The sequence below is a fragment of the Eumetopias jubatus genome, unplaced genomic scaffold (assembly GCF_037043125.1).
Source record: "Eumetopias jubatus isolate StellerSeaLion01/CBP00866 unplaced genomic scaffold, mEumJub1_p1.0 scaffold_11, whole genome shotgun sequence".
Lineage (NCBI taxonomy): Eukaryota > Metazoa > Chordata > Mammalia > Carnivora > Otariidae > Eumetopias > Eumetopias jubatus.
This window is the reverse complement of record NW_028274817.1, coordinates 125,087,091-125,110,740: the sequence shown is the minus strand read 5'-3', so window position 1 is coordinate 125,110,740 and position 23,650 is coordinate 125,087,091. Positions and strand designations below refer to the sequence as shown.

General features: G+C 50.6%; 1 protein-coding gene across 1 annotated transcript in view; it reads right to left on the bottom strand.

The window, feature by feature from the left end:
• Positions 1-23,650, bottom strand: part of PRKX (protein kinase cAMP-dependent X-linked catalytic subunit) — an 80,931-nt gene that overhangs the window by 34,751 nt on the left and 22,530 nt on the right. Inside the window, exon 2 of the mRNA XM_028114949.2 lies at positions 15,412-15,580. Coding sequence (XP_027970750.1) covers positions 15,412-15,580 — 169 coding nt within the window. The remainder of the gene's footprint in view (positions 1-15,411; positions 15,581-23,650) is intronic.

Here is a 23,650-nt window from a genome sequence, read left to right as displayed (position 1 = left end):
ACCTGCTCTACCAGAGGGTCTCACCTGCCGGGATGGGCCATTCCAGTGAAATAAAGTAAAATGGGGGGGGACAGATTGCCATGACGTGAAGATTAACTCGAAGGAAAATCACAAAGGGATAAGCATATACAGCGGGTCAGGAGAGTATGAGTTAAGGCAAAGAAAGAAAAACATGTGACAGAAGAGAGGAAAAAAAATCCCAATCACAGAAATGAAAAACTCCGCTAGCATTTAAAAAAGAATGTTTGGTTTGCTACTCATGGTGTTTCCAGGTATTAGCAAAACACAGGTCATGTGTACAAAAAGCTTTCACAAAATACACGGGGGAAACATGCAGACCCTTTGCAGTGAGGGTGCCATTCCCGACAACACGTACCCACAAATGGGCTTTGCACAAATGCTATCCTGTCTCCGAGCTGCGACCAGCAATGAGACCACGGGGACTTGCCGGAGGTCCCTGTTTTCAGTTACTGAAGGCTGTGCATCTGTGTCCTGCTTCCCCTTCCCACTTCTCACAGCTCAGAAGGCTCAAGATTTGCGGTACGAAGGCACAAACGGATACAGGAAGCAGGAACAGTGTTTTGGGGGTTTGGGCTGCTATTGTCACTTCCTGGAAAAGTCTTTTACAGTTACACGGACTCCCCAACCAGCCACATTCTTTCCACCATTTAAAGCACAGAGGAGTGTTTCCTTTCGGCCACATGCTCTACTTCGTGATTAGTATGGTTAAGAACATGCCTTCCCATGACGTTTCAATATAATCGCTTCGTATTTCAAATGTATATGGCGGCCACACTCTGCTTTCATGGGGGAGCTTGGAATCCAAGAATGACTTCACCATTCTGGTGGGGAAATATGATGGTCTAGGATCCAAATAACACTGGAGTGGTGAACTTGTAGAATGAACCTCTATGTAGGCTGGCGACATTCCAGATTTCTCCAGAAGAAGATGAGTGCCCAATTTAGGTAGAACTCACCAGAAAACGCCTGGTGTTCCAGAATTTGGGGGTAGCACGGAGCTCTTGAATCGACCCCAGATGGCCAAAACTATCCAACTCATAGCACTACCATTTTCCACAGTTTTGTTGTTGAATTTCAGTGAAAAGGTAGGAAATATGCAATATCCTGTCTCCCTACCACTCAGATGCCTAAGTACGTGCATGCATGCGCGCGCACACACACACACACGTACACACACGTACACACTCACCAATGGTAGGCACTCATTCTTTGGATATATTCTATAGGCACTCCTATTGATCCACAGCCAGGATAATAATCTACACAGATTCTCTCTTAGCTCTTGAGAACAATGCATCCACCATGTTGCAATGCAACTTAGTCTCACCCTTCAAAGGCAGGGGAGATAATTCACAACGGGGGAGATTACAACGGGGCCAAGCGAGTCAGCCTGTAAGGAATGAAAGGGAACTTTTGGGATTAATCGACCAAGTGGAATGTGTCAACCCCCAAGACCGGAAGGGTGGACACCAGGAGATCCGGGCAGAAGGAATGGGTCAAGATCTCAGAGTCTGTCACCTGGGTTCCAGGTGAGTTAAATTCCGCCCACGGTTAGGTTTATATATATATAAAAATTGGGACTTAGTGTCTACCGTTCTGCTCCCAATTCCAACATGTGTTGTTGTTCTTTTCCCCACACCACCAAGCAATTCTGTGACACCAGCTGCGTGTCCTACAATTCAACTCAATTCTGACACTGTCTACAGCAGGAGACCCCGCACTTAAGGGTGCAATCCTACAACACCCCCCCAACACACGCACTTTTGATGCCAATCACAAGTCTAGGTCCCGTGCTTCTGGCAGAGCCACTGTAGGTCAGAGGTTCCAAACTCTCCTCCTTGGGTTCCATTAATCTGCCGGAGGTACTCACAGAGCTCAGGGAAACATGTTACTCACTGGATCACTGGTTTATTGTAAAGAGATAAAACTCAGGAACAGCCAGATGGCAGAGACACATAGGACCGGGTGTGGGGAAGCTTCCGTGCCTTCTCCAAGTGAGCCACTCTCCCCAAATCTGCCCAAACTCACCACCCTGGAAGCGCCCAAACCGGGCCCTTCTGTGATTGCACGGAAGCTCTTCATGAAGGCAAGGTTGATTAAACCACTGGCAATTAGGGATTAACTCAGCCTCCAGCCCCTCTGGTCTCCTGGCAGATCTGGGGTGGGACCGAGAATACCAACCCTCCAATTACGGGATTGGTTCCCCAGGCAACCAGCCCCTGCCCTAGGGTGTTTTCCAAAGTCACCTCATTCACATAACAAAAGCCACCTTTGTCACTCCTATCACTGAGGAAATTCCAAGGATTTTAAGAGCTCAGTGCCAAGGACAAAGACGAAACATCTATTTCTTCTTAAAAATCACATTATCAAGTGACAAATATTTGTCACACACAAATGACTGAGTGGGAAGAACTAGACCGATATACATTTGTAGCACATTTGTTGCACAAATCTCTCAATAAAATCCAACAGAGCGTCAACAACAACCTAAAAAGAACACTATCAAGTGGGCTGTCAATCCTACCTAACAACAGCACACTCAGGTGCCGTCGGTCACTAGCACCCTTGAGAAGTAACGGCTTTCCAAATAAAGGTACTCCACGAGGACTCAAAAACCGAGACTATGAAAAAAAAAAACTCGTGAGGGCCCAGGTTTCCCTGTCCGTCTGCAAGTCAAATAAATATCCTATGAAAAAAAATTCCACGGACACATCTTTCCTTCAAATTTACATGAATAAGACTTCTCTTATATGGAGAGAATGTGTAACGTGCTGGGCGTTATTAATAAGCACCAAAATATTCGAGGAGATGCTGACGTTACTATTACAAAAACATTTATAAGCAGTAAGTCATCGCTTGGGGCTTGTGGGTGGAGGGGAGGGGTCTGGATGGCCATAGAATTAAAATCTGAGTTTAGAAAATGAGAAACAGGACTAATGGCATCAGCCAATGCATTGGTTAATTCATTCCCATTCCTTGCAGGACTCCGTCCCTTGCCTGGAGTCTATAAACAACAAAACGCAAGGGCAAAAGGACGTACGCGGGTTTGCCACCAGTGGTATGAGAAAGAGAGGCATTTCTGGATCAGTATGTATTAGGAGTCTTGCTCAAGCACCACGGGTCAACGACTCATGAAACACAATCTATCCACATCCATACTCAAGTTGCTCTTTGCTTCATTTACTGGGTAAATTCTTTTTTAAGGTTTTATTTATCTGAGAGAGAGAGAGAGAGAGAGATCACGAGTGGTGGGGGGCAGGTACAGGGAGAAGCAGACTCCCCGTTGAGGATCCTGGGATTATGACCTCAGCCAAAAGCAGACGCTTAACCGACTGAGCCACGCAGGTGCCCTTACTGGGTAAATTTTGACCAAGGACCCACTGTATGCCAGGCAACGAGCTGGATACACAACAATGGAAAGGGCAGTTCTTTTGCTGATGGTCTTGAGCCTTGCGGGCTAGTTGGGGAGCTGAGCATAAATAGGGAACACAGGATGGCCGGGGGGAGTCAAGAGCAGGGGGAAGGCGGGACCCACAGGCAGGATGCACCTCTGGTCAAAGGAGGCTGGAGGTGCGACATCCAAGAAAGCTGGAAACCGAGAGACCAGGCCAACACTGGGACCTCAGAGATGTGGGACATCCAAGAAGGCTGGAAACTGAGACACCAAAGAGCTTGCATTCTATCGTATGCACACAGGAAACCTCCCCCTACCATGGGATTTGACAGCAAAGAATGGCGCAGGCCAGTGTCCCCATCAGAAGGAAGCCCTAGCCTGGTATCCGGAGCGGACGCTCCGAAGAAAGCCAGGGATGTGGGTGAGCTGCAGTAGCTTCTCTGAAGATGGCACTGAACTGGACGGATCTTGACGGATCTGGTGACGTGGTTTAGAACAGGAAAGGGCGGGATCCCGGGCTGGAGTGTACACAGAGGCAAAGAAAAGCAGATCAAAAATGGCACCCGGGGGGCTTGAAGGGCCATTTGGGGAAGTCGGAAGGAAGAGCTGATTGGGCATAGGAGGCCAAGAGGGAGGTCAAGAACTCGTGTTTGGACAGAAGGACTCTGAACTGTCGGGGAGGCATCTGAGCAGGACGGACCAGGAGCAAGTGGGACTGGTGGAGGAGAGCAGGGTTTCTGGAGCACATGCAGACCCGCACACACACCTGTCCCAAGAGCAACATCCCCAATGCGTCCTCCCAAAACCCCCCATGAGGGATCCCCATGCAGCTAAGACAGAAATAGAGGGAAGGGTATGTATAACATACTGCAACGATGCCCAAACCCTGTGTGTGTGTGTGTGTGTGTGTGTGTGTGTGTGTCTGTGTGTCTGTGTTCATGCACACTTTTAAGGACACACAGATCCATATCAGACTGTCTATGGGATGACCCGGTGATGAGGGAGGGTGAGAAGAAGATCGGAAAGCCCTGAATGAGACAACCTGAAGAAAAGAAAAACCAAGAAGAGAAAATCTAAAGTCCCTCCACGAATAGGAGGGAGATATAATTCAAGACTGAAAATGCACTCAAGCAGTTAAGGGGGGCAGGGACTCGAACAGACACCCGTACACTGCAGGTTCCTAGCAGCATTATTTACGAGAACCAGAACGTGGAAACTATCCAAGTGTCCATGGATGGATGGATGGATGGATGGATGGATGGGTGGGTGGGTGGTTGGATGGATGGGTGGGTGGGTGGATGGATGGACAGATGGATGGATGGATGGATGGATGGATGGATAAGTGGTTGGATGGATGGATGGATGGATAAACAGCATGTAGACCATGCATAGAATGGAATAAGACTCAGCCTTGAATAGGAAGGATGTTCTGCACCTGCTACAACATGGATGGACCCTGAAGACATGGTGCTGAGAACATGAGCCAGAGACAGAAGGACAAATCCTGCCTGATTTCACATACACGGGGTCCCTAGGAGTCACGTCCATACAGACAGAGAGTAGATGGTGGGGCCAGGGGCTGGGGGACAGGGACGGGGAGTTACTGCTTCATGGGGACAGAGCTTCAGTTTGGAAAGATGGAAAGTTCTGGAGATGGTGGTGGGGACGGTTGCACAATAGCATGAATGTGCCCAATGCCACTGAGCTATGCACTTAAAAATAGGTAAAATGGCCAACTGTATGTTCAGGTGCATTTTACTGCAATAAGAAAATTAACATTTTTAAATGTGTTCGAGTTGTGAACCTACGAAGAGCAAACAAATGGGCTGCAGGTTTCAGCGACAAGGAACACACAGGACGTTCCAACTCTGGGCCCCACCTGTCCCTGACCTCAGCTCAGAGCAGTGCTTTCTGCCATTAACACTGTGACCGCTGTCTTTCTGTTTGCAAAGTCTGTGGCAGGGCTCCTACCCGAACGTGTGGGGAATTAACTCAAAAATCAAGCCTCGTTCATTTAAAGAGTCCGTCATAATTTCTCCCGATGCTGCAGTGAAGGGCTTCTGCCCTTAAAACAAGAGAACGAGAGACCTTCCGTGGATGTCACCCTAGCTGTTCTTGCTCACCTCTTGGTGCAACCTGAGGCTCTGGAACATTCCTTCTACTTTGCGACTTGGCTCTGTGACAGCCAGATCCGCCCTAAGGTGCGCTTGGTTTGTTCCATCCCCCACCCCAGGGTGTTCTCCGGTTCCTGCCCCCAAGGGTCCCATGCCTACCCTCAGTGGCTCTCTCTGACGGCCCCTAGCTGGTGGCTGTGCACCCATTCCCTCCAGAAACAGCCGTCTCAGGGCATCCACCTCACCTCCCACCCACCTGCTGGGGGCATGTACCACCCCAAATACACTGCTGTGCCAGGCGGGAACAGCATGACCTCCTCCTCATGCTTCCTGGAACCCCTGCACCTGGTGAATGCACAGGGAGCCCAGCAAACATGTGCCCGGGCTCTCGCATTCCCAGCCCCACACCCCACGGCACCCTGGCTGCCCTGTTTCCCACCCACTTCTCCCCACTGCCCACCAGCATGGATGCCGGCACCCCAGCCACTCCCTGAGCCCCAAAACTCAAAGACACATTGTCAGCATTTTTGCTTTTAAGCTTCAAATGGACAGAAGTGCAGAGAAAGTCAGAACACAGTGTTCTTTCCCCCTTGACTACGAGGGCAACGAAGGAACAGCTTTGCCAACTACCCAACTGCGGAGAGCAGACCCAAGCCGGTGGACACGGAGACATCTTTGCTTGAGGCCACAGCAGCGCTAGCTTGGCTCTGCTCGCATGCAATGAGGCGCACGGGGTTAGGGACCGTGGTGGGGTCCACGGGCCGGTCATCAGTGACACAGAAATGGAGCTCCTGGCTCAAAGGCTGGGTCCAGAAAGAGAGAGCGGGACCCCACGCACACCCACTTACTGTGTGTGACTCTGTCTTCACTGCTGGGTTTTTCAGCCAGGGCAGTTCCGTCCCCCTAGGGGACAGCTGGAAATGCTCAGAGCTATGTCGGTGGTCACACTGAGAAAGGATCGAGATCCTGGCATCTAAGGGTGGCGACCAGACATGCTGCTCAGCATCCTACAGCGCCCAGGACGCCCCACGTCACCGAGGCATCCAGCCCCAGACGTCAGCAGTGCCCAGGCTGAGAAACCCAGAAGGAGCAACTTCATCAGGCAAAGTTCACAGTAAGAAGAGGTAAAGGTGGACGGAGCCGTGCAGGTGTGCGATGCATTCCTACCCCCCCCCCCCCCGCCCCCGTGGAGATCATGTCAGCATGACAAGCAGGCTTCCGGAATGGCCCTGATAAAGCATGATCACCGCCTGTGACTGTCATTACCTGCACTGGAAGCCTGACTGATTCCGCCCCGCAGCAGGCAGAACAACACACCTGGAACATGCCAAGAGGTGCCATCCAAAATGTCGCTGCTCAGTGACCAGGGATAGTGGTCCCACGTCCTCCCCGCTCAGAGAAAGGAGCCACCACCAACCCGGCAAGACGCAAGGTAAAGTCACTGGGCTCTGCTTGGAAAATCCATCACCTGTGGTCACACCGTGGGCGGGACGGTGGGCGGGGGTCACCCTAGCGAAACGGTCACCTCGCCCGTTTCCCGAAGAGCGGCTGCCACGTGGGAATGGCTGCTTCTAAGGAAAACCAACTCCATCTCCAAAGTTTGCAAGCGCGCACCCGAACACCGAAGAAGGGGAATAAGCTGCTGGTGAAGAACCACCACCCTCGGTCCTTCAGAACAATGGCAACAACCAGCCAGAAGCATCCCGAGGACACGTGGTATTTTCTCATCTTGGAAAAATAAACAAAAACCAACCCAGCATGGTTAGGAGAAACGAGAAATAAGACAGGGCTGAGATGGGGGAGGGACTGGAGGCAGACGTGCAGGGGGGAGACGTGGGCAGACGTGCGGGGGGGGACGTGGGCAGACGTGCGGGGGGAGACGTGGGCAGAGGTGCGGGAGGGGGACGTGGGCAGAGGTGCGGGGGGGGGACGTGGGCAGACGTGCGGGGGGGGGACGTGGGCAGAGGTGCGGGGGGGGACGTGGGCAGAGGTGCGGGGGGGGACGTGGGCAGACGTGCAGGAGGGGGACGTGGGCAGAGGTGCGGGAGGGGGACGTGGGCAGAGGTGCGGGGGGGGACGTGGGCAGACGTGCAGGAGGGGGACGTGGGCAGAGGTGCAGGGGGGGACGTGGGCAGAGGTGCAGGGGGGGGACGTGGGCAGAGGTGCAGGGGGGGACGTGGGCAGACGTGCGGGGGGGACGTGGGCAGACGTGCGGGGGGGACGTGGGCAGACGCGGGGGGGGGACGTGGGCAGACGTGCGGGGGGGGACGTGGGCAGACGTGCGGGGGGGGACGTGGGCAGAGGTGCAGGGGGGGGACGTGGGCAGACGTGCGGGGGGGGACGTGGGCAGACGTGCGGGGGGGGACGTGGGCAGACGTGCAGGGGGGGGACGTGGGCAGAGGTGCGGGGGGGGACGTGGGCAGACGTGCAGGGGGACGTGGGCAGAGGTGCGGGGGGGGACGTGGGCAGAGGTGCGGGGGGACGTGGGCAGACGTGCAGGGGGGGACGTGGGCAGACGTGCAGGGGGGGACGTGGGCAGAGGTGCGGGGGGGGACGTGGGCAGAGGTGCAGGGGGACGTGGGCAGACGTGCAGGGGGGGACGTGGGCAGAGGTGCGGGGGGATGCCAGGGTGAACCTGTCCTTGGCCTCCCGCAGGCCCTCTGAGCCCATGGGGAACGACCCGCCGACAGCACAGAGAGGGTTTGAGGAAGACTGCGGTGGCCGCGGACATAGCTGAGCACAGGCTGTCCAAGACAAGGCAGCGACAAGAATGAGCCCTTGTCACCTGGAGGTGCATGAAAGGGGGCCTGAAAGACGCCACCCCCGGGGAGGGAAGACGGGGGAACCGCCGGGAGAACAGAGCGATAAAACTCCCCAGTCCTGGGATAAAGTGCAAGCAAAGGTCTGGGAATCTACACGAGCTTCCGTGAGAACACAGCTCCTGAAGGCTGGCGACAGGAGCAGGAGTGTGCAGTGAGGTTTCTGGCCACGATGCTGCTCAGGACCTGCATTCCGTGGCTGCAGGTAATACGCCCCGCGTCATTATCCAGCCTCGGTGAGCTGCCCCCCACCCCCATCCCAGTGCCCCCAGTGCCCTATGAAGGAATGGCTCTGGTGTTCTGCTCAAGCTTTCTTGCTTTTGTCCCTTGTGATGGCTAGTTTTATGGATCAACTCCGCGAGGTGCCCAGACATGTGATCTAACAGGAGTCTCGATGTTGCCGTGAAGACATTTTTTTTTTTTTTGATGTGATTAACATCTACCATCGATTGACTTTAGAAGTACATGACCCTCCATGATATGGGTGGGCCTCATCTCATCAGTTGACAGCTTAACGAGGAAAAAAATGTGGGAGCCTGGGCGGCTCAGTCGGTTGAGCGTCTGCCTTCGGCTCAGGTCATGATCCCGGGGTGCTAGAATTGAGCCCCGCGTCTGACTCCCTGCCTTCGGCTCAGGTCATGATCCCGGGGTGCTAGAATTGAGCCCCGCGTCTGACTCCCTGCCTTCAGCTCAGGTCATGATCCCGGGGTGCTAGAATTGAGCCCCGCGTCTGACTCCCTGCCTTCGGCTCAGGTCATGATCCCGGGGTGCTAGAATTGAGCCCCACGTCTGACTCCCTGCCTTCGGCTCAGGTCATGATCCCAGGGTGCTAGAATTGAGCCCCGCGTCTGACTCCCTGCCTTCGGCTCAGGTCATGATCCCGGGGTGCTAGAATTGAGCCCCGCGTCTGACTCCCTGCCTTCGGCTCAGGTCATGATCCCGGGGTGCTAGAATTGAGCCCCGCGTCTGACTCCCTGCCTTCGGCTCAGGTCATGATCCCGGGGTGCTAGAATTGAGCCCCGCGTCTGACTCCCTGCCTTCGGCTCAGGTCGTGATCCCGGGGTGCTAGAATTGAGCCCCGCGTCTGACTCCCTGCTCAGTGACGAGTCTGCTTCTTCGTTCCCCTCTTCCCCCATCCCAGCGTGTGCTCTGCTGCTCCCACTCTCTCTCAATAAATAAAATCTTTGGGGGAAAAAAACAAAACAAAACAAAACGTGAGGTTTCCCAAGGAAGAGGGAATTTTGCCTCTGGATTTGACTGCCATATAGAAATTGTGCCTGAGTCAGCAGCTTGCCCGGTGGTTCTGCAGAGTTCAGATTCAAGACTGAAACATCAGCTCTTACCTGAGCTTCGAACCACCTGGCCCATCCCACAGACTTCAGACTTGGCAGCCCCTACAATCACGGAAGTCTGCTCCTGAAACTCTCTTTGTTCTCCTTGTCTGGAGCGTGGTGTGTAATGTACCCAGGATGCTCCCTCCCCATCCCCGGACTTGACATCCTTGAGTTTGAACACCTACCATATGCCAGACACCTTTCTATGCACAGTGGGATCCGACCTCTGTGGGTTTGTGTTCTAGCAGTACACAGGCAAGCAGGATGGATGTTCACAGGAGAGATGAAGAAGAGGGTCTGGGGAAGGCTCCCCTCCACGTGTCAGTGTGCAGGACTTCCCTGGGCTCCTCAGGAGGATGACCAAGCCTTGCTCCAGTGTCCCTACACACCACCCTATGGGAACTCCACCACTTACGCCTGTTTGCATGTAGGTCAGCTCCCTCGATAGCTTTAAGAGAGCCAGACATCAGCAACCTCACCTCCCAGCAAGAAGCCCAGCACATGGGAGGTGGGTAGCTAGCCGTGAACTACTTAATAACGCTGAATTCTCTATAGGATCACACATGTTTGAGGAGTCTGCCCACCACCCAAGCAGGGAATATGCAGTTTCCCCCTGCATTTCTTATATAACCATTGACTTCTCTCAAGTTATTTCTCTTTTTAAGCTAGTCCCAGGTTTAACTTGGGTTTCTCCCTGGTTTAACCTGGTTTCTCAGAATTAACGATTTCACTAGAATTCTATTTGAAATACAGGCACCGGGGCATATTGTTGCAGGTGGTACACAGTAGGGATACGAAAGGCCCCCACTGGGGGTCCACCCAGGCCAGTTGGGGCTGGAAGCTTCTTGGTGGAGCAAGCACGTGAGCGAGGAGGAAGGTCTGATGAGGCTGCTCTGCTCCGGAGACTTGAGAACTCTGGAAGCAAGCACTGGCACTGGCCAGAGGGAAGGGGCAGGAAGGACGGTGAGGATGGTGAGCGCACCCTGGGAACATGGCGAGCGGGGAGCTGCAACAGTTGCTCATGCCGAAGCGGGCAACAGGCAGGGGACGAGGGTCCTACAGTCCCTGACCTGCCTCGGTTGGTCATCGAGAGTCCCAGAAGAGTTCTGGGCTGAGACACACGATCATGTCTTACTTTTAGAGTAGTGTCACGGCACTGCAGAAAGGGCACTTATAGACACCATACGGGAAGCCATTTTCACGGCCCCAACGGAGTCCGCCCTGAGCCAGGGTGGAGGAGAAGGATACGTGGGGGGCCTGGGAGAGTCAGCACAGGAGTGGACGACCCATGCTCCCTGCACATGCAGGACCAGGCGGCAGCCTCAGGCCAGCCTGGCCGCACTGTCTGGCCCTCACGAGGTGCCTCCCCAAGCAGACATGGTGGCACGGAGCCGGTCAGCATGAAGCTAATGTCCTTGAGTTGCGTCTCACCAGGCTGGCTGCCCCGTACAAACTGCGGCTCCCATTAGATCTGCTGATGCCACTTACGGTGCAGGGAAATCAACCCTCCCCAGAATTCTGTCTTCCTGGATGCTGACTAACCAGACTTCTGGTTTACCCATCACCTTGTGGTGACCTGGGCTCGTGGCAGTCAATCTCCCAAGGGCAGCGGTTCTCAACAGGGTGATGGTAACCCCCGGGAGACACTCAGCAATGTGGAGATATTTTTGGTTGTCCTAATGAGCACTACTGGCACGTGATGGGTGGAGACCAGAGATGCTGCTCAGCACCTTACAGTGCCCAGGATGCCCCGTATCAGGGTCTTCCAGCCTCAGATGTTAACAGTGCTGAAGTGGGGAAGACTTGCCTTAGCATAGGAGATTCTCTCTCTATATCGATCTATCTGTTTATGTATGTATGTTTGTTATCTACCTACCCATCTGTTACCTATCTACTTATCCATCCATCCATCCATCCATCCAGTCCGTCTATCCATCATCCATCCATCCGTATTTACCTATCCATCCATACATCTATCATATCTACCATCTGTGTATCTGTTATCTATCGGGTCTCTATCATCTGTATCAGATCTCTACACATCATTTATCTATGTGTCATCTATCTGTTCTATGGATCTACCTTCTCTGCCCTCCTTCCTTTGCTCCTTCCATCCATCCATCCCACCATCAAATCCACTATACACGTACCTCTCCATCCTTCCATCAAATCTATCAATGTATTACTATCGATCATCTGTCTATTGCTCTTTAGCAGTGGTCTGCAACTATGGAGTATTTCACCCCCTAGGGGGTTTTTTTGTCAATGTCTAGGGACATTTTTGGTTGTCAGCACTGGGGATAGTGTGCTACTGGCCCCGATCAGGGGGAGCACGGGGATGCTGTTAACTTTCTTACATTACACAGAGCCACCCCACCACAGAGAATGATCTGGTTCCCCGAGGCCAATAGTGCCAAGGTGGAGAACCCCTGTTCTGGGGTCAGACAACTCTAGGACACCAGCAATTTCTATATATGCCCAAAGGGCAACGAACAGACGTGGGAAGCTGGGGTTTGGGCAGACCCCAAGCCTTTGCCCCACAGAAATCCTGATTTTGCACCCCAGATAGTAAGCCACCCAACTCTTCTAAAATTATCTCCACGGGGTGAGCTGGCCTCCGGAACGGCTTTATCCCCGAACAGAACGTGCACTCAAATGCGCATTTAATGAATGCCCTGGCATCTTCACAAAAATACAACAGGAGCACTTCACATGTTGAACTCGGGTAATGGTACCGGCGGACTTGCCAAGTCACTCAACTCCAACTTCAAACTCCAAGTAATGGTGGTTCAGCTTGACACCTGGAACCATCAGTGTTCCACGTGGCCTCAAGAAACACAAGCAAAACCTGGGCCATGTTTCCAAATAGTATGGGAAGCTCCCTGTTTCCACATAGTATGGGAAGCAGATGTTGGGTGAAGCGACCTCCATTCACAAGACAAACTGCACAGCTGGGGGATTAAATACATTCTTCACTGATGGTCTTTCCCATTAATGCGTGCCCTTCATCATGTGGCCCTGGACACCCTGTGGCTCCCATCCGCATACAGTGTGCTCTCCGTGCGATGTTCGGAGAACTTCCAGAGCCTGATTTCGCTAGCTCAACTTATACCCAGTGTTTAGACACACCTGGTCACTGAAGTGAGAATGCACAGAAAAAAACCCAAGTGCTAGAAATATATTATAGTAAGATCCACGTGCTCTGAGAGATCTACTCTGGGCAAGTCACTAAGTAGCTGTTACAGCTGAATTATATCCCCCCAAAATTCACATGTTGAAGCCCTAACCCCAGGGCCTCAGAACGGGGACTGTGTTTGCAGACGGGGTCTTTAACGAGGGGAGTAAGGTATAATGTGGTCAGTAGAGTACACCCTGATCCCATAGGACTCTCTGCCTCTCCCCCTGCTTGTGCTATCTCTGTCTCTCTCTCTCCAAAAAAATAAATAAAATCTTAAAAAAAAGAAGAAAAAGAAAAAGAGGAAGAAGAGGGGTTGAGGACACAGATACGCACAGAGGGACGACCACGTGAGGACACGGGGAGAACACGGGCTCTACACGCCCAGGAGAGAGGCCTCAGGAGGAACCAGCCTCGGCCCCGCCTGGATCTCACACTCCCAGCCTCCAGGACTATGGGAAATGAATGTGTGTTGTTTAAGTCCCCTACTCCATGGTACTGGGTTATGGCATCCCCAGTGGAAAAACTTATTTCCCATAATTTTTGGACAAAGGTCACCTGGAAATTTATAGTCTTCAGAGGATCTGTTGTTGATAATAATTTCCCTAGATCCTGAGCATTTCAGGAGAACAGACACAACAACGTGCCTCGTTTCGTGCGCTCAGTACTGTGGGGGAAAAACCAAAAATTGCTCAAAATTAGTACAGATTTTTAAATGAGGTCCTGCCACGTTTTCTCAAAACCTGTGAGTATAATCCCCCCTTTGAGAAGGCTATCAAATTGTTCCTCAAATTCCGTGTAGATTTAATGATGAGGAAACACTCCTACTTCTCATCCACACCCTTCGGTGAACCTGACATGTAAAAAAGACTACATTCGACTGTGACCTGCACTCCAATTTTTGAATCACAAAGCCCATCATGCGTCGACACATGGTCGGCTCTGTCTTCTCAACCACAAAATCGTTGGCCTGAGACTGCCTGCCTTTGGAAGGAAGCCAGAGACATGTCACCACAATTTGGCAATATCATAAAGGAGTCCAGGTCTCCCGTAGACAGTATTTATTTAAAACCCTAGAGAGCTAAAGATCCTCCCCAGAATCACTATTTTAGTTCCTCCAAGAGATATAACTAGAAGCTTTCCTGAATTCCAGAGGAAGATCTAATGCACTCATTTTCATAAGTGTTGTTCCACCGTGGACCAAATGGGAGAATCACATGTGGTGAGTGAGCAGCGTGGAGTCCCAAATCACCAGCTACTTTTGTTTCCATGACTTGAAACCCTGAGATGCACCTGACCCCTCCTTATCGGCACAAGATCACCTGCAGCTCCATAAGAGGAAAGGAAAACCACAAAAAATGCAGCCTGTGCCTTTCCCCTCCTCGTTAAACATGCAACAGAGTAGGGACTCTGGGTGAGACGCCCTTTCGGGCTTGGAGGACGGGAGGGCTCCTCTGGCAGCTTTGCATTTAGAGGCGTCCTTCACAGAGTCCGTGTGCGCGGCAGATGTTCCAGAGCTGTGACAAAGGGCTCCCGTCTCTGCGTGTGGACAGGTGTATCAGAGAAGAAGGGCTGGAGGTGGTCTGGTGGGAGGGGTGGCTGGTGCAGAGACACAGAGGAAGGAGGCATTGCAGGGGAGGGGTGGCCCACGAGAGGCAGGGGATCATGAGGCAGCACCTGCCCCCTCCTGCCACAGGCGGCTTTCCCTGATGTGGGACAACGGGCGTCGGGGTGTAGGGAAAGAGAGAGCGAACAGAAGGTAAACCCAGGGGTCCGTTCACAACGATCCCCACGTGGCTGGGGCTGGGTTCTGGGTACCTCACAATTCCCTGCGGATCTGTAGGTACAGATGAAGCTCACCAGACAGGCATTTCGGGAGGACCACCACCACTGGAAGGTGAAGAATGCCTCGGAAGGAAGCAAGGCTGGGAGGGGAACACCAGGTGGGAGGCCAGGGTCAAACATGAGGGCAGAGAGAGGGGGCCCCAGATCAGGCCATGAGCTGTGGGGTGGGAATGAGAAAGAACGAGAAGAAGATGGCGGAGGGGAGACAGGGACCCTGGTTGGAAGGCACCCACACCGTGGACAGGGAAAGAGAGCCCTATCTGGGCATCCTGTCTCTGGCACCTGGGTGCAGAATGGTCTTCCCTCTACCAGCAAATAGTGTGGGAGGACAGGGATGTATTTGTTCAGTGCGGGGCACCCTCAACCAGACACATCTGTGGTGCATCTAAATGGAGACACATAGTCATGCGCGAGAAACCCAAGGAGTGGCCTGCATGAGTGAGGCTGAGCTGATGACTGAACAGGAGCCGGTGATGGTGACCCTGAAGGGGACGAGGGGAAGAACAGAGTGTCTGGTGGGACCACCCCCGTCCTTACGTACGTTCTGCTCAGCCAGGAGGGAAGCAAGGCCCCGGGGGAGGCGCTGGTCCCAACAGCACCTTTCTCCCTGGACCCAGCCAGCCTGAGGGTCAGCAGTGAGCTCACTCCACCCCGCCTGGGGTCTCAAGAGGGGATGAGGACCAGGAGGAGACAGTGGGGAGGGACTCACAGCTTGACCAGGAATGGGTGGCTGACTTCCTTCAGCACCGACTTCTCATTGTGTACATGCTGTTCCTGCTTTAGGCGGATGACATCGGGGATGCTCATCACCTTCAGGGCAAAGAAATGCTTGGCCGTCTTGTCCTTGACCAGCTGCACCCGTCCGAACGTCCCGGTGCCTAGAGGGGAGACAGCACATGAGGCTGTATCAGGACCTTAAGAGAAACTCTCAGCTTCAGCAGCTCCCAGGCCTGGTATATGGCCGGGGACAGTATTTGCGAGAAGCTCTGTTCTGGAAGTTTCAGGTGAGGGCACATACAATGCACACGTCAACAAAGACAATCACCTGCCTCTGCAACGTTTAACTGGAGGGAGGGCTGGCCATCATTTGTACACAGGAGGCATCGTAGAGACCACACGCATACGCACGCATGCATCCAAGGACAGCTAGAATGGGAAAGTATGGCAGACGTTTCTTCAATGTGGCTTTTCTCTTTGGGGTTTCTAGATAAAGACGAAGGTATCAGGCATGAGATGCTCATGAAAAAGACTCTTTAACGTGCTAATGCCTGCTCAAAGCACTTGGGTCTGTATTTTAAAATTTGCTAAGGATTGGAAAATGGGATATACCCCAATATGATATGGGAATAGATACCTATTCGGGTAGGATATAAAGGGACAGAGGGCTGAGACTGGGGTGAAGTTTAAAAATTGCAACCACTACAAGTTTCTCAAATTTTATCAGTTCTAAGATGCCAACACTTTTAAGACATACCATTACTTTATGCACCACTGAGAAGGAAAATAAATGTTACCAATTTACTGTGCCATGACATTTATTGTAATACGCATTCCAAATGGAGAGATGTTAGAATGGAGAAAGGCCCTTGTCCTGGAATCAATGAACTGTAGTAACTCAGAGGACAATGTGGAACCACCTGTTTCGTTTCCACTAGAAATTTCGGTGATGGAAAAATCAATAAAACAAAAAGAGCCTGGAAAAAAATTTAAAAATTAAAAAAAAAAAAAACTGCAACCACTATACATATGCAAGGAAATCCAACCCTTGTTTGTACCCTGGTGGCACATTTCCAACCCAAATGCATCCTCTCCCTCCGCCACCGGGCGGTCCTATTGTTCTGAGCCTCCGCGTGGGGCATGGTGTCCACCTTCCACCCCTCACACAGGCTGGCAACCACTTAATGCAAATGTGAGATCAAAGATCCAAAGGAATTTTATCTGTGGCTAGAGAAGAGGTAAAGTAGGGGGGCAGAAAAATGGAAATCTGTACGTGCGAGCCTCGCGGTACCTGGCGCCCAGTGGGCTCATAAATGGCGGCTGTGTTTTCCATCACTGTGTGTCTAACCAGTGATGCACGTGAAGGGGTCTTGCTGGGCAAGAAAGCATGGAAAACGGTGAACAGTTAGGGCTCTCTGGTTGGAAAAATGGGAATTAACTTTAACAAGAGGGAGAGAGGAATCAGGGAGCGCTGGAGAAGACAAAGGACGCTCTCCTCCCTCCCAACACAACCACACAGCCACGGGTGTCCTTTCTTCTTGTGCAGGGTTTGGACCTACGCTCGGTAACATGAGAAAGAGGAGCACAGAGTCGCACTCGAGCAAAAACATTTTGTTTTAGTGTCTTCCATAAATGAGAATTGCTGAGCTGTGAAATAAATCTCACCTCCTCGGGCAGTGGTAGGGGCGGGGCAACGATGAGTAACCTTGGCTTTTAAGTGGAGTTTCCGATCATGAATATTTTACCCTAAGAGGAGCAGAGAGGGAGCGGCCAAAACCCAGAAAAGCAAGTGTTGTGTAAGAAGAAGCAAACGATGAGGGATAGTCTCATCGGAAGGTCACTGGGAAGCAAACACAGAATTGTAACGGGGTAAGGCAGTCGCGTGTTGGCGAGATGCTATGGCATCAAATCCCAACCAGGAGGCATGGAGGGGGGCAAGGCTGTAAGGAGGGTGAACTGGCAAAGTTTAGGTGTCTTTATGCAGACACTGATGTTTCCATAGGGTCAGGCGCACACAACGGGGACACCAGCATCTGGTGAAAGGTTTTGCTTTTTATTTGATCTGTGAACTGGGGCAAACACATGAGTCCTCTCTCTGAGAGGACAGAATGAAGTGCAACATATAAGTCCTGCCACGTCGTCAGATTCTTTTTTTTTTTTAAAGATTTTATTTATTTATTTGAGAGAGAGAGAATGAGAGATAGCACGAGAGGGAAGAGGGTCAGAGGGAGAAGCAGACTCCCTGCCAAGCAGGGAGCCCGATGTGGGACTCGAGCCCGGGACTCCAGGATCATGACCTGAGCCGAAGGCAGTCGCTTAACCAACTGAGCCACCCAGGCGCCCACGTCGTCAGATTCTCGAGACAGAAGGAAGGCCATATGCCTTCCTCCTTCTTTCTCTCTCGGGTACCGTTCCTCCTGATCATCTTTCTCCACCGCCCCCCAGAAGGAGCCCCTTCATCACCAGGTTGCATTTACTACATCATAGTTTGTCTTTTCAGCCCTAGTGTTTGACCTACAACTGGATGTTCCCTGTGCCTACGTGAAAGACAGCACCAACCATGACTCAGATTTTTCCACGTTTCTGTCAGCAATGTCTTTCAAGCTCTCTCTGAGCAGCGTCAGCTGTTAAGCATGCAGAACTCAAAACGGGTTACTTATGCACGGCAGCTGGAGCCTGAGCTACCCTGGGGGATGCGGGGAGTCCCTGGACGCCACAGTCAGATGACAGGACCACACGGTCTCGTTCAAGGTGGACGAAACCAGCACGCTGCAATTTTCAGCTCAGCCAGCTTAAATGCACAGAACACAAGACAACATTCATGGTGTTGGTCGTAAGGCATCGAGACGGTGGAAGGAAAATGGGCAGAGATTTCCCCGCTTGGTGTCGGGAGGCTCACCAATGTACACCCCCAGCTCTGAATAACTCCCTTCGGAAAGCAGAAAAGTCCATTTTTAGCTTTGTTGCAGGTAAGGATGACCAGAGGATCCACCTCTGCCCAATAAGACACACAATGGAATAGTATTCAGCCATTAAAAAAAAAGGAAAGGTTCCTGCCATTTGCAATAACATGGATGGAACTTGAGGGCATTATGCTCAGTAAAGTAAGTCAGACAAAGGCAAAGTAGGATCTCACTTATATGTGGAATCTAAAAAGGAAAAAACAACTCATAGAAAAAGAGTTCAGATTTGTGGTTACCAGAGGTGGAGTACAGGAGTAGAGCAACTGGATGAAGATGGTCAAAAGGTACAAAGTTCCAGATTTAAGATAGTTCTAAGCCCTTTGGATGCACTACCATACAACCTGACAACCACAGTTAACACTGCTATATGCTCAAAGAGTAGCCTACAGGTCCTAACAAGAAAAAGAACCTTTCTTTTAACTATATTAAGGAGATGGATGTTAACTACATTGTGGTAATTATCTCAAAATATTTAAGTATTTGTCAAGTCTTTATGCTGTACACTTTACACGTACACAATGGTGTCAATAATATCTCACTAAAACTGAAAAGAGGAAATCTTTAAACCCCAACAGGGTTTAAATAAAATAACACATGCAAAGCCCATCGCACGGCATCTCAGCTGAGGTAATAAATGAATTTTCCATCAGCGTAAAATGAAAGTCAGCTTCATAAATGTTCTGTGTGATGGTGGTTACACAACGCTGCATTTGTCAACAAGTCATCAGTGGGAACACGTAAAATGCATGGATTTTGTTGCATGTGTATTATATCAAGAACATTAACTGCCCCCCAAAAAAATTTAGGGTGAGATAGATTTTTTTTAAGTAAGCTCTATTAAACGGAGTTGGCATTTGATTCTACTCCTTATTCTTTGGGGTACTGGATGCAGACATCTATCAACCATTGACTGAAAGGCAGAACATACCCCAATGGGGAAAGTATCCCCAAGGGACTGTGGGGGCTCGGGACACATCTACTGCTACAGGCGCACAGAGAAGGGCCGAGGCCTCCACTCCCACTTTATCACCGTTATTCCAAAGTCTGACGTGTGCAAAAAGTATGTATGAAGAAGTTTCCGCAAACATGCAGTTGAAGAAACGTCATCTGAAAAGAGATGCTATGAGGTCGACCATGTTCTGAGGCAGATTCCCTACACCATGTCTGTAATATCAGGGAATGGAACTCCACCTGGCAAATTAAGTCACAAAAGACTACAGGTGGCACTGGAAGGACCAAGGAGAACTAGAAATGCCCAGGGTGCACCAAGTGCTCTTGCTTAGAGAACCATGGGAAAAATGTTTCTGTAAGTTTAGGGCTGACAAAAGTGCTCCAGTCAACACACCAACTTCCAAAGTATCAGAGACTGCCATTTTTTTTTTTTTTTTTTGGTCCACATTGGGATTGGTTTGTAACTTGTGGCAGTAGGTTCTGTAGATCAAGTATGTTTAACATACCTTTGTGATTAATTCCTGGGCACGTGTCAGTTGGATAAATTGGCGGATGAATGAATTCATGGATACACCAATGGACAGATCCATGTAATAGAAGTAGCAAGCAGAGTATCTCTTGCCTAAGCCAATGGAGGTCCTTTTGTAAATGTGGGCACAGTCAGAGAAACCCACACAGACTGAGAAGCAGGAGTGAGGAGAAGGCTGGATCCCAGGGTGGCATCTCGGTCCTATGTTCCTGCCTGGCATAAACACCTCTGGCCCTAAATATCTCAGATTTCAAAGGGAATGCAACACAGAGCATTTAAAGCACCTCCATATATTTGTAAAAAAAAATAATAATAATAATAATACATAAAGGACCTCCAGTGTAATCCAAATAAGGCCCACACAGGTGTTAACAGGATCACAGAGAAGCCAGTTCCTGGTTGTATGGATGTCCTCTGATTACGGAAGTTATTATCTCTGGGGATGAGGGCACATGGGGACTCTCCTGTGTAGTATTTTACAACGTCTTGTGAGTCTTAAATTATTAATAGTCACATTATTTCACATAAACAATTTTAGGAAAAATCACCTCTATCTTACACCCTAGTCGAGTATCCTATGTTATCATCTTCAAGAAGCCCTACCACAGGGCACCTGGGTGGCGCAGTCTGTTAAGTATCCGACTCTTGGTTTTGGCTCAGGTCATGATCTCAGGGTCATGGGATCACACCCCGTGTCACGCCCTGCATCTGGCTTTGTGCTTAGCATGCAGTCTGCTTGGGATTCTCTCTCCCTCTCCCTCTGCCCTTCCCCCCCAGCCCGTGCACACTCTCTCTCTAAAAATAAATAAATAAAGTCTTAAAAAAAAAAAAAAGAAGAAGAAGAAGCCGTATCGCCTAAGTCCACAGATGCAGGATTTGACCACAGATATTCTGCTAAAGGCATCTGTAAAAAACGTCTCTTGCTCCGAGATCACCTGTTCAGTCTGATGAGTTGGAAGTCCAGTGATTGTCAGAGGTGATTGGAGCAAGTCACCTGCCTCCTTTTCTCTTATCTGAGTGTACCTTCCCTTTGCTACCACAAAAAAAAAAAAAAAAAAAAGGAGGGACAAGATTCTGAGTCAGCTGCTATGACTCTTTCCCTCCTGGATAGTTTCTTTTAGGTTACTTTAATTTTTTTCTTTTTTAACTTTTATTTTCCTTGTTTTTTTTTTTTTTCACCACACATTCAGTCTACTGCTAAATTTAGTTCAATAACTTCACCGTTTTTTGACAGTGGCGAAAAGAGGCATTTCCTGTACTTTCCTGTAAAAGACTCCTCATGATGTCCTTCCTGCTGTCCCTGTAAGTTTTTTAAGCAAGTGCCACTTATTGATGGGTCCATCCTAGCTGGTGCCCCTGAGCCTGACTGACTGCAGGGAACTGCGAAAATGAAGAAACTAGAACGAAATGAAATTCTGTCTCCCATCCCCACTCACACCACACACTCCCGGAAACAGAACGGTGCCTCTCACCAGCCTCCCTTCACGCAGTTTCCCCACAGATGGGCACCCCACAATGTCTTCCGCTATAAACGTACAACTAACTACAAACGGGGGAGTCTCTCGTTTCCTAAGACGCTCATAATCAAATGGACACACAAGAACCACAACACACCCCAGGTCCAAAAGTGCATTCAAACCTAGCACAGGATTTTAAATACCTAATCCACGACCTCCCCGTTTACATGTCGTGGAATGGAAAAGAACAAGAGAAGAATAAGGAAAAGGTAGTAACAGATCCCAACTAAAGAACCCCTGGCAGATCAGCCTTATATAAAAGTATTCACATGTAAACAAATAATTACGAAGGCATTTCTATTTAAACAAAGACAAAGGCGGAGGAGGCCTGGATGGTTGAGTCGGTTAGGCGTATGTATGACTGACTCTTGATTTAGGTTCAGGCTTGGCCTTACATTGGCTCCACGCTGGGTGTGGTGCTTGTGTAAAAAAAAAAAATGAAAAAGTAAACACAAAGACAGACATGGATACTGCGTTTGATTTGAATGTGTCTGTATTCAGAACTCCCACCTCCTCCCCAAAGGCATACCCAAAATATAAAATCCCACTTCATTTATTTATTTAATCCAGATATGACACTAGGGCTTTATTCTGTGCCACAGAATGGACTCTGATTGGGTAACAGAGAAACTGTGTTTCTGATTCCAGGGCAAAAGGAGTTAAAGACAGACTGATGCACAGTCAGATGATAGCTACACAGATCCATAGATAGATGATGGATGGATGGATGAATGGATGGATGGATGGATGGATGGATGGGTGGGTGGATGGATGGATGGATGGATGGATGGAGGGATGTTTGGATGGCTGGCTGGATGGATGGATGGATGGAGGAATGGATGGACAGATGGACGCATGGACGGAGGGATGGATGGATGGATGGATGGATGGAAGGACAGATGGCTGGATGGATGGATGGATGGAGGCAGGGATGGAGGGAGGCAGGGATGGAGGGAGGGAGGGATGGATGGAGGGATGGATGGATTGATAACATAAATAAAACAGATAATAGATGGACGGATGCATGGAGGGAAAGATAATAGGTAGCTCGGAGACAGAGACAGACCGACACAGAGATCACAGGCAGATGACTGACAGATAAACGGTTGATATAAGTATGATAGATGGCATAAACAATGCATGGATAGGGTCGGCGAATGGATAGAAAGATAAGACAGCCAGCAGATAAACCGATACAAATACAGAGAAATAAATAGGTGGTTGGTACATACATTGATGGATGATAGAGAAGATAAATGAGACAGGTAAGAGAGAGATGGACAGATGGCTGGATGGAGAGATGGACAGAAAGATACTAGCTTATAAACAGAGAGACAGAGACTAATTTACTTTTTAAGCCTATTTCCCAAACCGAAAGTAAAACTTCATCAAAACCCACTTGGCAGTAACATTAATTTCCTGCTTCATGTAGTAACAGCCCACACAACACTGGGACCGTCAAAACTACTCCTGAGTTACGGCTCACCGAGAAAAAAACAAGAAAGCAGAGCAAGACTGAGCCCGTGTGCACCTCCCATCCTGCAAGAGCCTGAGCCCAGTACCGCATGTGTGTGTAGAATCGTAACATGCAAACAACAGCAGTTAAAAATACCACTGCTACTGCTACAAAGGGAAGTGAGAATCCCTCCTGACATGCAAGGACGGCACAGCCATGTCTGAGTTAAAGACCCATGCAGTTGGTCGTCACCCCCGTCCTGCACCTCTTCCGAACCTGCAGTGTCTCCTGAATTAGGATGCTCCCTGTGCTATCCCATGGGCATCCCAGATGTTAAGGAAACAGGGCAGGCCAGGTCCAGGGGAGGGACGGAGGGTGCAGGAGACCCTGTCCCCCCTGAAATGCAGGAGAGGGGACAGCCATCAGGCCAACGGTGCACGGGAAATCTCCGGGAGAGCTTCCTAGCAGGGCTACAGAGAAGTGGGAAAGGAACGGCGTGGTGCATGCCTTCTCGATGCGTGCCGGGACTGTAGAGAACCACACACCAAAGGGGGCACCCCCAGAAGTGAGCAGAGCCCCCTCCGGCCTGCTGCTTGGCCAGCCACTGTGGTCTGTACTGGGTTTCCAGGGAACATGTTCCTTCCTCCTCCTTCCACATGGCGTGGCATATTAAGATGCAGAAGGTGCTACAGGGGGTCTGTAGCGAGGAGTTATTGACCACAACCCTTCTTGGGTGACACCCCCCACCCAAGAAGCTACCTACCAAGGGATCTGGACTGTGCTTCGGACCCAAGATTGCCTGAGGATCGTACACC